This window comes from Gracilinanus agilis, chromosome 4, assembly GCF_016433145.1.
Source record: "Gracilinanus agilis isolate LMUSP501 chromosome 4, AgileGrace, whole genome shotgun sequence".
In the NCBI taxonomy this organism is placed as follows: Eukaryota; Metazoa; Chordata; class Mammalia; order Didelphimorphia; family Didelphidae; genus Gracilinanus; species Gracilinanus agilis.
Genome location: NC_058133.1, coordinates 473,359,159 through 473,374,461, shown reverse-complemented (window position 1 = coordinate 473,374,461; position 15,303 = coordinate 473,359,159). Strand labels below are relative to the sequence as shown.

The window sequence follows — 15,303 nt, the reverse complement described above, 5'->3', positions numbered from 1 at the left end:
AGTGAAGAGGAGGAGGAGGAGGAGGAAGAAGAGGAGGAGGAAGAGAAAGAGAAGAAAGGGAAAAGAAGAAGAAGGACTTATTTCTTGAGGACAAGAGAGAGAGGAAGAAGCCCATTTTATTGGGTTGCTAGGCAGGAGGTATAAAATTATATAATTTCATCCTAGAATTCAGGGACCATAGTCTCACTGAGTAAAGAAAATATATTGAGAGCTTTAATTTCCATATGTAAAAGAAGACATTAAAATCAAAGAGTATTTTCCAGCTGTCTAGTAGAATGGCTGGTTGGGTACCTCCCACAGGTAAAGAACCAACACAGTGGTAACAGGTAGGTAGTTTATGGAGTTTGTCTTAACTGCAATAATTCCCTGCTTCCCCACCCCTCCTTTCCAACTTGACTCAGGTTCCTATTGGTTCAAACTAGTTTTTTTTTTTTAAATGAAAAAGAATCATTTACACAGACCATTTCATGAATTTAAAACAAATTTGGCTCATTGTGCTCCCACCTGGAATTTACTCCAGGAACTCTCCTCCCCAACCTCAATATAGCTTAGAAATAGCTTATGCTTCATTTCCCATTAGAGTCTTATTTCCTGTCCCACTTTTAGTGACACAAATCATAGCTTAAAATACACTTACTATAAGCAATAGAAAAATAATGAACATAGTGTCGAGACTCCCCAGGAGCCCACTCACCGCTCAGGTAAAGGGTCTGGTGTCTCTAGGTCCAGCAGCAGCTGTTACCTCCTTAATGGCTGAGTTCACATATTGTATAATCTTTCCCCAAGGGAACTAATTGGGAGAAGAGAGCTCTCATCTGCCCCTCCTAGCCCTTTTCCCAATCTCACCAGCATAGAACTCTACGGTCTCATCCTATTTTTCCTGGCTTGTGAGCAATTTCTCCCAGGGTTCAGAGTGAGGGACTTCCTCAGTCTTCTCTCTGTTCTGTTCATTCAACAAACCAAGTGAGCCATTGCTGCTTCTCTGGCTGGGTTCTTTCAGGTCTTTCTCCAGTGTCTTAGGTTGCTATAGCCCTTGACCTTGTCCTGTGATGCTTAAGACAGGGATGGGGAAAGTGACCCCACTGAGAGGGCCCAATTGTGTCTCAGAGTGTGCCTTGTGGCAATCTTTCAGGGGTAGCCCTATCAAACAGTCCAGTCGTCAGTAAGATGATTCACTTTTCAGTTCTGGGTATCTGTCAGCCCTCTGTTCCTGCCCTCCCAGAGTGTGAAGGTCCCCATGGAAACCAGAGAACTGGGAGGTGTACATCCCTGGTACAAACAAAGGGCTACAAAAACAAAACCACTTGAAAAGTCAAATAACAATGAAAGATTAAAATGACCATTTAAGGCAACATTAGAAGAAGTGTCACAAGGCAAGAGAAAATTAATTGTCAGTTATGTGATATAAACAATAATTGGTACAGAAATAATGAGGAGGAAAAGATCACTTTAGATTGGGCCCAATGAGGAAAGATGCCTTGTCCCTCCCAGACTATACTACTTAATTCATAACATTCAGCAGCCAGAGTGATCCTTGGGTTGCAAAAGGCAGAATAAAATTGGCTAAAAGAAGTTGATAGCTAAGATAACTACGGAGATAGTAAGAATACCCTTGATGAGTTCAGATTATTTGACCCAGACAAACTACATGCTAGGGGACTGAAAGAATGGGCAAAAGAATGGCCACTGCCAGCGAGCCTTGAAAGACCAAGGACCATGAAAGTATAACAGGATTCCAATGTGGTGTAGTGGATAGAGCTCTGGACCTGGGGTCAAATCACACCTCAGACACTTACTAGCAAAACCATTCTGGGCAATTCATTTTACCTATCTGGGCTTCCTTTCCTCATCTGTCATTAGGAAAAGTTGGACTCGATGACCTCTAAGGTTCCTTCCAGTTCTAAATTTGTGATCCTATGATTGGAGAAAGACAAATGGTGTCCTGATTTTTTGAAGAGGAAAGACAACATAGCCTGGAAACCATAAGCCAATGAGCTTAGCTTTGATTCTTGGTGAGATTCCAGGACAAACTAATAAAGAGATGGCTGGTGAGCATCTATAAAAGAAAGAACTGCATCAAGAGTTAGCATGGCATTGGTAAGAACAGTTCCTACTACATTAACTTCACTTTCTTTCTTAATGGGGCCTCTAAGCTCACAAATCAGGGGAATATTGTTTACATATGTTGTTTACTTAAATTCATATCTAAGTAACAGTTTGCCTAGATTTTAACAGAGCATTTAATGGAAGGTTTTGTGATATTCTTGTGGACAAGATGAAGAGATATGATCCAGAGGATAGTATATTTTTACTGATTCAATGTCAACTCAATAGAAGGTCTCCAGTGGAATGCCCTAGAGATTTGTGCTTGTTGTTGTGTTGTTGTTGCTGTTGTTGTTCAGTTGTTTTATACTCTTCCTGACCCCATTTGGGGTTTTCTTGGCAAAGATACTAGGGAGGTTTGCCATTTCCTTCTCTAGCTTGTTTGACAGATGAGGAAACTGAGGCCAAAAGAGTTAAGTGCCTTGCCCAGGGTCACACAGCTAGTTAGTGTCTGAGGCTGAATTTGTACTTAGTCTTCCTTATTCCAGGCCCAGTGCTCTTTCTACTGTACCAGACTAGTGGCTCCAGGGATCCATGCTTGGTCCTGTGCCAATTATTTTTATCAATAACAAATGAAAGCATATATGACATGCTAATCAAATTTTCAGATGACACAAAATTGGGATGTTAGATGGAAAAAGTAGGATGCAAAAATACCTTAACAGACTGGAATATCAGTCCCAATCTAATTAGATGAAATGAAGGGATAAATTGGATAGGGATAAATGTAAACCCTTACTTTTGGGTTACAAAAATAAACTTCACATGTATAGGCTGGGGAAGGGGAACACATCTGGCTAGATAATAACGTATCTGACAAAGAGCTGGAAATTTTATTGTTGGACTATCAGCTTAATGGGAGGCAACGATTTGGTGTAGACAACTTAAAAAGAAAAAAGCTAATGGCATATTGGGCTGAATTAAGAAAGGCTTAGTAAAAAAGGAAAATGATAAATCTGACGTGGAAAAATTGGGACACTAATATACCTTGGAGAAGCTATGAACTGATATAACCGTCCTAGAGTGTAATTTGGAACCATGCCCAAAGGACCACCAAACTGTACATACCCTTCAACTCAGCAAATAACATTACTAGGCCTGTATCCCAAAGAGATTAAATATAGGGGGGAAAAGACCTACTTGTACAAAAATATTTATAGCAGCTTTTCTTGTGGTGGCAAAGAACTGGAAATTGAAGGGATATCCATCAGTTGGAGAATGACTGAACAAGCTGTGGTATATGATTATAATAGAAATCTATTGTATCATAGGAAATGACTAACAAGATGATCACAATAAAAAAAATCTAGAAAGACATATAAAGTGATGCAAAGTGAAGTGAGCAGAACCAGGAGAATATTGTACACAGTAACAACAATAATGTACAATGATCAACTGTGAATGACTTAACTATATCAACAATGCCAGAATCCAGGGCAACAACAAGGGATTCATCGAGGAAGAGGCTGTCCACAATATTGAAGGAACTGACTGAATCTGAATGCAGATTGAAACATGACATTCTTTATTTCCTCCATGAATTTTCTCTAGTGTGATCATTATGTCTTCTTTCACAACATGATGAATATGGAAATATGTATTGTATGATAACACATATACGACCTATATCATTTTACTTATTGTCTTGGGGAGGGGTCAGGGGTGGGAGGAGGAATAGAACACAAATTGCAAAATGTCAGAAAATGTTTATTAAAAATTATATAGACACATAATCGAAGGAAATTAAAATTAAAAAGAAAAGGAAAGGCAAAGTAAAGCGTTCAGGATCAGCTAGTACAAAGCCCTCTGTACACTGTCCTTCTTCAGAGAACATTTGAAGTACTGAATTCATTTCTGGGTACCCCATTTTAGGAAGTAATTTCAATAGTGTGTTATTTAGAATTTCTGTTACAATAGCTAGAGAACATTGAGAGGGAGGTTGATAAGAATGGTGAAAGACCTTCAGAAAATGAAATATGAGAATTGACTGAAGGAACTGGGAATGTTTAGCCTGGAGAAAAGACAAGATGGATCAATCAATCAATGAGCATTTATTAAACATATACTCTTTGCACAAAGCACTGTGCTATGTCCCAGGGCATGGTGTTTGTTGCAAGGAAAAAGTTCCTCTTAGAGCTTTCCAAAAGTGACACGTGTAGCTTCAATAGTTAGTAGATTCACCTATTGTGAAGATCTTTGAATACAGATTGAATTAATACTTGTCAGGGTTGTGATCAAAGGGATTCCTATTTAGGTACTTAATGGATTAGACAGCCTCAAAAATGCTAATATTCTAGATCGAGGTACTGGGCTGTCCTGGTACTACACTTTGAAGTGTGGATTGGTGGGAGAGAAGAGAATCCCAAGGAAGAATAAGGCATGTAACAAGAGTAGAAATGGTGAAAGGAGAGGAACATAAAGACAAGAGAAAGGGCTGCTACAAGGGGTGAGAGAGGGAAAAGACTGGTAGGATAATGGAAAGAGGAACAAAAGGAAAGAGAAATAAATGATGTAAGGGGTGGGCGAGAGAGAGGAAAGAGTAACAGAAGGAAAGAAAAGGGGATGAGTAGAGAAGCTGTTAGATGAGAATAATTGGCTTAGAATTGGGGCAAAGAAACAAGAAAATATGGAGGTTGCCAAGGATGGCTCACTGTCATTCCAGCAAATTAAAGGAATATCAGGAAAATGGACAGATCATGCCATTAAGAAAAGGGATTCTTAACCTGTGGTCCATAGACCCTTTAGGAGTTTGTGGATAGATTTCCGGAGATCTGTGAATGTAGAATACATCTTTGATCACTAACTGAAATTTAGTATTTCCTTCAATTATTTAAAACTATGACTTTGAGAAAGGTTTAGGCTCTCTACCATACTGTCAAAGATATTTAGGAAACAAATAAAAATGGTTAAGAGCCCTGACTTAGAACTGGGGGAGGGGAGTTCTTGGAGATCACCCGGCAAGCCATCTTTAGACCAAGAACTTGAGTTGGAGGAAATAAAGTGACTTGCTTAAGGTCCAAGCGGTAGAAAGTAGCAGTCAGAATTTGAACTCAGGCCTTTTGACTCCAAATCCTCCGCTATCTCCATTATAACAGGATCCTTTCTGTGCCCAATGGGAGAATCCAGCCCTAAGAATATACCTAGGTATATATAAGAATAAACCTAGGTAGTTTCCTTTGCTTCCAGGACTTCACCGTTTATTGAAGCTTCATCATTATTAGTGATAAGCAGCAGCAGCAGCAGCAGCAGCAGCAGCAGCAGCAGCAGCAGCAGCAACAGCAATGATGTTATTAAGAAACTCAAGGAGCCTCCTAGCATTTCCTAGAATGTCAGTCCTCTGAAGACCCCAGCAAAATAAGCAGCAACGTTATCGTTCTCCTCTTATGCACCGAAAGCCCTGAGGGCGGAGGGTAAGTGTTCCGCCCAAGGGATTTGCAACTCAATAGAAGGATGGAGGAGTGGGGTTGGGAGAAGAGTGAACCCCTTATATTCCCATTACCCTACCTCTCCCACTCCAGAAACTCCAGCTGGGTCTGAAGCTGCCAAGCTAGCGAGGGAGTTTGCACTGATAGAATTTAGCCCTGAGCATTTATTAAACAATCCAGCAGCGCCGGGCAGGGAGAGCCTTCATCCGACCTGCTATTGGCTCTCCCAAAGAGCAGTCGGCGAATCGCTTTCCGCCCTGGCTTCTTCGGCCCGCCTCCTCCATGACAGCATGGTAATCATCGGTCCCGGTGGAATTTTCTCCCCCAGGACATTCAGGCAACAGAGTTGCTCTGCCCTTTCAAAACACAAGCGAAGCAAACCTAGAAGCTGAGAGCCGCGCGTGGTCTAATTACTGGGCTGCATGGCCGGCTGCCTCTGGTTTGCTTTTGCGCGAATAGAGTCACTTGTTAAAGCAGTCTGTTTATCGGTTTCTTCTCCTTAATTTGTCCCTATTATCCAGCACCTGCGAAGCAGAGGAATTAATAAATAGCAGTCATGATTTCCAGCTCCGCCGTTGCCAAGAGAAGCTTATGGAGACTCAAGCCCAGGGGAAGCTCCAACCTCTAAAACCCTGTAGCTATCCACCTCCCGAACCAGTTCATCTTAAAGGCCCACGTACCCGGGAAACAGCAGTCCTGTTAGAGCTGATGAGGATATAATCATGTATAAGGAATAAGCCCCGAGAGGATGCAAAAGGAGAGAATGAATGGTAATCGCACACTCTATAGACAAATAAAGAAAAACAGGTACGGAAATGGGAGAGCAAAAGCAACCAGGACGCTTAATATTCAGGCTCAGCCTCTCTGCTCCTGCCCTCCCGGCGCTGAGAAGCCCGTCTCCCGGAGAGGAAAGCAAGGAAAAGACTTAGGTTTGAATCCGGCCTCTGCTGCTTAGCACTTGTGGGACCCTAATTGAATCACTCCATCTCTGTTAGTCTCAGTTTCCTTTTCTGTAAAAGGAGAGCGTTACGTCCCTAAACTCCTTCCCTGATCCAATGTTCTGTGGATCGAGAGACAGAGGTCTGGGGTCAAGTGTCGGTTCGGCTGAGTAGTGATGGTGTGATTTAGGGCAGACAGTCTCCCGTCTCGGGGTTCGCTTCCTTTCCCCTCTTCAGTAAAACGAGGAGGTTGCTGCTAGAGGATCCTTTCCAGTAGTGAAATCCTCAGGTACAGCCTTTAGGCAAACCCGAAGCTTAGTCGTCTCCCAGAAATGAAAATGTCTCTTATTTACATCAATAAGGATCAGAGAGTGAGAGTAGGCACCACCCTCGAATAACCCATTCAGGCACTTAACAGACCTCATTGTCTGGAAATTTCTCTTCCTCTCTCATCTAAATCCCGCTCTCCCTCTCGCTTCAACTCATTTCCTTTGCTTCCGTCCTCTAAGGAAAAAGGCGACAACTGGTTACTTTTGTCTGTTAAGAGCCCTTCAAGCACTTATTGTTATATATCTTTATTAACTGGCCTCTCACCCAATTTCTCTCTAGCAGGAAACATGTGTATGATTATTTCATATATATATATATATGTAAAACACCTTTATCTACTGTTTTATAATCACGGATTCTAAGGCAGAAGAGCAGCTAGGGATAGGCAATGGCAATGAGAAGCCCAGAAACACACAGCTAGAAAGCCTCTGAGGTCAAATTTGAACCCAGGACCTCCTGTCTTTAGGCCTAGCTCCTAGTCCACTAAGCCACCTACTTGCCCCCTCATAGTTTCAGTTAATGAAACATTAAAGGTATTATTCCCAAACTTTTTTTTTTTTTTTTGGCTTTCCTCTGAACTATTCCCAGGTTTTCTGGATTCCCTTTTTTTTTTTTTTTTTTGGATGTAATCTGTACCTTTTGAGAATATTTTTATGTTGATGCATAATTATCATCCAATATGTCCCAGACACCCTTTTTTGAAAATACGGATTTTTGGATCTATCTTTCCTTCTTGTTGTCCAGTCATTTTCTAGTCATGTCCAACTCTTCATGATCCCATTTGGGGTTTTCTTGGCAAAGAGACTAGAATGGTTTGTCATTTCCTTTTTCAGCTCATTTTACAGATTAGGAACCTGAGGCAAACAACAAGTTTAAGTGACCTACCCAGGGTCACACAGCTAGTAAGTGTTGGAGGCCAGATTTGAATTTAGGAAGATGAGTCTTCCTGACTTTAGGCTCAGTACTCTATCCACTTCACGAGTAGCTGCCCTTATCAGTTTAATATTTGTTGCAGGCTCCAGGGGAGGATATAAAAAATATATATATTCCTTGCTCTCAGGGGCCTTACAATTATAATCATCCTGGGGGAAAATCTGGAGGAAAAATAATGATAATAGCTCACAGTTGTTATTATCAGTGGTCAGGAAGGGCTGCAGAGGCAGCCTGGCATAATCAAAATTCAAGGACTAGATAATCAGTAACACCTGGGTTTCTAACGAACTAAAACACTCTAGTTTCTAAAATTTATGAATGCTATGACCATGGGTGGCTAGGTGGGACAGTGGATAGAACACTGGTTGTTGTTCAGTCATGTGTGATTCTTTTTGATTCTATTTGAAGTTTTCCTTGCAAAGATATGATTTGCCATTAACAGGTGAAGAAACTGAGGCAAATAGGGTCAAGTGACTTGGCTAGAGTCCCATTACTAATAAATGTCTGAGGCCAGATTTGAACTCAAATAGATGAATATTCCTGACTCCAGACCTGGCACTCTATCTATGTGCCACCTAATTGTCCCTTAGAGCATTGGATCTCAGTTCTTCTTTTGTGAGATATTTATTAGCTGTGTAATGGGGGATGGGAGGGGCAAATGACCCAATATCTAACTGCTTTAGTTTCCTCATCTCTGAAATGAAGGGTCAGGACTTGATGGCCTCTCGGGGCCTTTCCAATTCCAAATCTATGATCCTATAACCTATGATAAGTCACTTGTCTCTTTGAATTTGTTACCTCATCTACAAAATAGAAATAATGATCATTCAGTCATGTCGAACTTCTTGGGACCTCATCGACCATAGCAAGCTGGCCAGGCTTGGTCTATCCTCCTTTGCCTCCAATAGTCTGTCCAAACATTGTCCATTTCATCCTCTTCTTGTGCCTTCAATATTTCCCAACATCAAGGTCTTTTTCAATTAGTCCTGTCTTTCCATTACATGGCCAAATTATTGAAATTTTCGCTTCAGCATTTGGACTTCCAGTAAATAGTCTGAAATAATTTCTTTAAGTCTTGATTTGGTCTCCTTGCTGTCCAAGAGACCCCAAAGTCTTCTCTCACACCACAATTCAAATGTCTCCATTCTGCAGTCCAGCTTTCACAGTCATATGTTGCTTCTGGAAAAACTTTAGCTTTGACAATAGGGACCTTTGTCGGTGAGGCAGCATCTCTGTTTCTTAACATGTTATCCATATTTGCCATAGCTTTCCTTCCACAGAACACTGTAGTGTTTTGCAAACAGTAGGGAGTTAATAAATGTTTGCTGATTTGGATTAAACCAAATTATTATCTTATCTACTTGAGAGTATAAAATGTAAATTAATATCAACAATGATAACTCCAGGTTCTTATTTTCCATAGAGTATTATTCATAATTACTAAAGATAGAGAAAGCAGATTAAAGTCTAATCTAACCTAACTGACCATTGCCTGGCTCTCAGCCAAGCTCCCTAACTGCATTCTGGGAAACAGAGAGGAAGGGTGGTGCCACACCAAATCTTTTATCCTCTGTGCCCCCTTCCCATGCACATGCATTGATGTCTGTCCATTCACGCAGCATAAGCATGCAAATGGGATGCTGGGTAAGATGAGCTGGGGTGAATGAGCTTTGGGGAGAGAATTCTAGCTACACAATCCCCCCTGTGATTATTTGGGAGACAAGCATGTTGAAATTTAGATTTACATGCCTAGTTTCCCCAATGAATCATTTCAATTAACCAGCTTATATCTCTAAAGATCTCTTAGTAGAGGTGAATAAAATATTGCACTTTCTAAGGGTAAATTACAATAATTCAGGAACAAGAGGGAAATAAAAGAGAAAGAGAGCAAAACCAATGGTTGTTAGGTACATTGACAAAAAGCCAATTAGGAGGCAATCCCCTTTGGCATAAGAGTTTACATTCAGAGTAAATGCGTTCAGTCCCACCTCAGTTCAATTCACTACATCCCAAAGTTCATTCTGGATCTTTTGAGGCCATGTGTGGTTTCTGCAGGCATCTTTATGGTGCCCTTCCCAAACAGTTCACTTTCTTGATTCAGGGAGTTAGGGAGTTTCTTTTCCTGAAATTACTCTCAAACAAGAAAATATTTTAAATCTTGAATTTAATGAAAATTATCCAATAGTACTGATGGTTGGAAAGTGTTCAGTATACTTTCAATCACTCCTGGAGATGGTAATTTTTTTTTTAATTTAGGCATTGGCAGTTAAGTGACTTGCCCAGGGTCACACAGCTGGGAAGTGTCTGAGGTCAGATTTGAACCTAGGACCTCCCGTCTCTAGGCCTGGATCTCAATCCACTGAGTCATCTAGCTGCCCCCAGGAGATGGTAATTTTTAAGAGCTTTGGCCCAGTTGTCAGAGTAGAGCTTGAAATGGGAGGTGATGAGCTTGGTGGTAGGCTAATAAACTAAATACTTTGGATCACAAGATTTGGTCCATTATTGATTGATAAACACTAGGTAGCTAGGTGATACAGTAGATGGAGTACTGGACTTGGAGAAAGAAAGACCTGATTCAGATACTCTATGGTGGTGTGACTCTGGGCAAAGAACCCGATCTCTCTCAGTCTCAATTTCCTCATTTGTAAAATAGGGATAATAATAGCATCTACCTCCCAGATTTGTTGTTAGGATAAAATGTGATCATATTTGCAAACTATAAAATGCTATATAAATGTTAATGCTTAGCAACATCTTCCATTTTGATGGGTCTAGGATGGCCCTATTAATAATATCCAAATATGGCATTTAGTTATGACTCTTATTTTATAGATAAGAAATTAAAACTCATACAGATTAGGTAGAGTGGTTCAGAGGCACTCCCAGCTTGGTTCACTCTCTAGACTTCTAAGATTCCTCTTCAATGCCTCCAATCCCTGAAGGGTAAGAAGCTCTGAAGCCTGTGCTCTCTCTGTCTCTCTCTGTCTTTGTCTTTGTCTCTGTCTCTCTTTAAACTGTGTATTGGTTCCAAGGGAGAAGAGTGGTAGGGGCTAGGCAATGAGGGTCTAGTGACTTGCCCAGGGTCACACAGATAGGAAGGGGTGTGGCCAGATTTGAATCCAGGACATCCCATCTTTAGGCCCAGCTTTCAAGTCACTGAACCACTTAGCTGCCCCCCAGATCTGCTATCTTGATTGGCAAGACTCTAGCTTGGATTGACATTTCTTGATGGTCTCTAGCCATGCTCACTTGACTCCTGACTCAATTCATCCATTAGGCTTTTTTTTACCTCCTTAATAGCTGGCTTACCTCTTCCTGGGTACTTCTTCCCAACTTTCTAGCTCCCCTTTATGTCATCTTCCTTTATTAGAATGTAAACTCTTTGAGAATAGGGACTCTCTTGTTTGCTTTTATTTATATTCCTGTGCTTAGTAAAGTTTCTGGTACATTGTAAATCTTTAATAAATGTTCTACCATCTCTCTCTCTCTCTCTCTGATTCTCTCTCTTTCTCTCTCTCTGTCTCTCTGCCTCTGACTCTCTCTCTCTCTGTCTCTGTCTCTCTGTCTCTCTGTCTCTGTCTCTGTCTCTCTGTCTCTCTCTCTATCTATCTATCTGTCCATCCATCTAGTTTTTAAGAGATAAGGGAATTGAGACTGAGAGAATCTAAGTGACCTGACTGGTCACACAGATCATATAATGTCTGTGCTGGGTTTCTAACTCTGGTCTCCTGAATCCAAGTATATCATACTATGTTTTCTCAATCTTTGTGATTCTTGCCCATGTCCCTCCATAAATTCTTCACAGAGGATCCACCCAAAAATTTGGGAGTCCTCTTTTGGAAGGGCAACTGTTGCCTTGCTGGCAGAAAATAAGGACAAAAGTCACCTAGTCATACTAAATAAATCTCCTAAGGTAATTTGTGTGGGTCACGATTAACAAAATGGGAACTGAAAGAAGTCTTATCATCCAAACTCAAAGAGGAAACTAAATTCAAGAAGCAAGAGCTGGAGGCAGTTTAAACAATACCAGATTTTAAGAGTCTCTCAGGTTGGTTGACTAGTTGACACAAGAAAGGCAGATGGTATAGGGAGGAGAAAATGGGGATAAGAGTCAGGAAGATGGGTTCAAATCTCACATTAGAAATTTACTAGCTTTATAAACCTGGGAAAATAAGTTAACCTTTCTGGGTCTGTTTCCTCATTTATAAAATGAAGGAATTTAAATCTATGATCCTGTGACTAGGGTCTGAAATCATAAAAAAAGAACTGAGATAGTTTCTGGGTTTCCTGGGCAAAAGATATAAGTCCCTTTTTCTTTGGGAAAAGGTCTCATGTTCATTCAGTCATTTCATTCATGTCCATGTCTCTATGAGCCCATTTGGGGTTTTCTTGGCAAAGATACTGAAGTCATTTGCCATTTTCTTCTCCAGTTCATTTTATAGATTAAAAACTGTGACAAACTGGGTTAAGTGACTTGCCCAGGGCCACATAGTTAGAAAGTATCTTAAGCCATATTTGAACTTGAGAAGACGAGTCTTCCAGACTCCAGGCCTAGCATTCTTTCTACTATGCCATCCAGCTGCCCCTAGGAAGACTCATAGCAAACATAATTCAGTAGGACCTCAGTTTCCTCATCTATATAGAAGGAGTTGACATAGATGACCTTCGAGTCCCCTTTCATTCTTTTGGCATCTTCTCTTGTTTGAGGTATCTGGAAAATTCAATCCCCATCGTACTTTCCTACTCTCAGTCCCCCTCTTTTTCCCTCAGGTTTTCACATATGGAGGTAAAGTGATTCCCATTCCCCATACTGGCATTCAGGGGTATATGGGATGTTCAGAGAGACTAACACCTCTGGTATGAGGGCTTGCTGAGCCCTTTTCAGGGCTGCTCATCCCTCTTTAATGTCCACTTTCCACCCAATTCTCACCTATGGCTCCAAGTAGTTGTAGCAGTGGCAGAGAACACACCCAGGAAACCATCTTTCCAGATGGGTTAAACCAGGTTGAGGGTGACTGACAGGTCTCAAATCTATTAATGAGTTAGGGGGGTGTCTACCCCAAGCATGGGAAGACTTCCCTGGGCTGAATGAGCAAATGAAAACAGTCTATTCCAAGACTATGGGAGGGGACTGAAGAAGGCGCTGTGGGGTTCTTAGAGCTTAGACAAGCACGGAATAATCTAAAATCATTACTGCAACCAGGGCCATTGCCAGTTGTCCTGATTTTTATCTTGCCATTGGACTTCAGAGACTCGGAAAGTGAAAGGGAGGCTGACAACTTTGTGCAGTTAATTCTACCTCACCAAAGTCCAAATCACTTGAAAGTCAGGACATCCTTCTGTGATATCGCTGGTCCTCTTCAAAAATGAAGAATAACTAGAATTCAAGATAACAATGTATATGACGTACAGGATATTTGTTTTATACCCACTGAAAATTCAGAAAACAAATCTCTGGCTCATTTTGTCCTTATCTTGAATTTTCTTTATGGCTTTTGTATTCCCAAGTCCCCTTAAAATTATGTCACCTCCAGCCATTAATTTAGTCTTTAGAATCACTAAGTGCCATTAAAATTTTGTCATTTGGATTTTAGACATGGATTTGAATGTTCTAGCTGCCTTCCTTGACTTTATTTTTCTAAGTGCCGAGTTTAGTTTCTTACATGGTACATGAGATAGTGGAGGCAAAACTGATGCATCTGTTATTCATTTAATTAGTAAGCATCTATTAATCACCTACTCTGTGCCAGACACTGTGCTGTATAAGACAAAAATAGAATTCTCTGACCTTAAAGAGCTTACATTTTATTGGAGAAAATGATATATTTGTTATTTTTGCTGTTGAAAGTAGGTCACTACAGATAGGATTGCAGATCTGTTCCAGTTCAAGTATATTTGTTCCCCTCTCATTCATATCTATAAAATCTTTTGGAATAGTCTGGCTTAGCAGGAACTCAAAGCAACTTCTCCGGGACTGGTTTCCCCCTCAATTGTTTTTTACTCTTTTGGGCATTAATTCTGCTTGTAATTTTGCAATTTTCCATCCATCTACTCTATAGGTAGTATAGTGGATAAAGTGCCAGGCCTAGAGTTAGGCAGATTTGGGTTCCAGTTTGATCTAAGACACTAATGAGCTGTATGATCCTGGGTAAATCACTTAACCTTGTTTGCCTCATCTGTGAAAAGAGCTTTCATATTCATTTCATAGGGAGAAGAAAATGGCAAACCACTTCAGCATCTTTGCCAAGAAAACCCCAAATGGAGTCATAAAGAGTCGGACTCGACTGAACAACAATACTCTGTAGTGTTTTGTGAATAAGCTTGTGCTCTGTGACAGTATTACCTTTGACTGCCAGGTGTCTCTTTGTACTCTAGATCACATTTCCCTGTTGAGGCAGCTTCAGAGCTCTTTCAACATCCTTGTTATGTAGTGCCTGTTTCACATTATTCACACTTTAATAAATATAGAGATGATGTCTTTACTTTTATCTTTTTTTCCCTTTCTTTGGAGTCAATAGCTTATTTAAACAAGTCAACTTGTAACTTCCATAATCACTTACAATTATATTTTTCTCATCTTTATTCCTTTATCTAATTTGGTGTAGATTTGGTAAGTGACAGCAGCCCACGGTCGAGCTCTTAGCTCTCTTCTTGTCTCTTTGCTTCTGCTCATCTACTCTGTAAGGAAACTGAAGTTTTAAATCTTGAATTTGCTTCACTCACTGTCAGGTTAGTCATCCCATCCTACTCAACAAGGTTGTGAAGGAGTTTGAGTGAAGAATTTACAAATAAATATGTTGGGCTCTGCTAACAGTTCAGGAGGGAGTATTTCTAGACTCAGCTAATCTTTGACCAAGACATTGTTGTGGTACTTAAGATAACTTAGCTTTTACTCAGGAGTGAGTAGGGAAATATTTAACAACCAGATCTGGGGGTATGGAGAAGGGAAATGTACGACTAACATTCTTATAAGTATAATCTAGGTCAGGGGCAGCTGGGTGGCTCAGGAGATTGATAGAGTGCTGGCCCTGGAGTCAGGAAGATTCATCTTGAGTTCAAATCTGGTCTCAGATACTTAATGACTGTGTAACCTTGGGTAAGTCATTTTACCCTGTTCACATCAGTTTTCCCATCTGTAAAATAAGCTAGAAAAAGAAATGTCAAATCTCTCCAGTATCTATGCCAAGAAAACCCTAAATGGGTTCACAGAAGGTCAGATGCAACTAACAAATGACCAAAAACAACTACATTTTTCACATTTTTTCCCAGCACTTTCTTAAGTCTAGACAATCAACAAAACAACAATTCAAACCCTGATTTCTAAGATTTGCTGATTTCCAAGGTGTAAATTTAATAGTTGGCTTAGCCTTTTTGGAGCTGCCTCCTGTTTACCCCTTTTCTGTTACATTAAATGAGTGGCATATTCCTCTGAATTAATAATAAATAAGTAAATCATCTTGTGTGGGTCCTCTGGTCAGAGAACTAAGACAAAGGAATATATTGAAAATATCCATTTAAAGCCCATGATCATTTCAGTGATTAGAATGGCCACATCACAGATATTCCATATCCCA

The 15,303-nt window shown here is 40.5% G+C and overlaps 1 protein-coding gene across 1 annotated transcript in view; it reads right to left on the bottom strand.

Annotated features, from left to right (window-relative positions):
• Nucleotides 1-5,695: 5,695 nt before the first annotated feature.
• Nucleotides 5,696-15,303, bottom strand: part of LOC123246750 (olfactory receptor 5V1-like) — a 53,723-nt gene continuing 44,115 nt past the window's right edge. The window contains exons 4-5 of the mRNA XM_044675545.1: nt 6,209-6,311; nt 5,696-5,884 (exon numbers count right to left, since the gene is read on the bottom strand). Of these exons, the coding sequence (XP_044531480.1) occupies nt 5,696-5,884; nt 6,209-6,311 (292 nt within the window). The remainder of the gene's footprint in view (nt 5,885-6,208; nt 6,312-15,303) is intronic.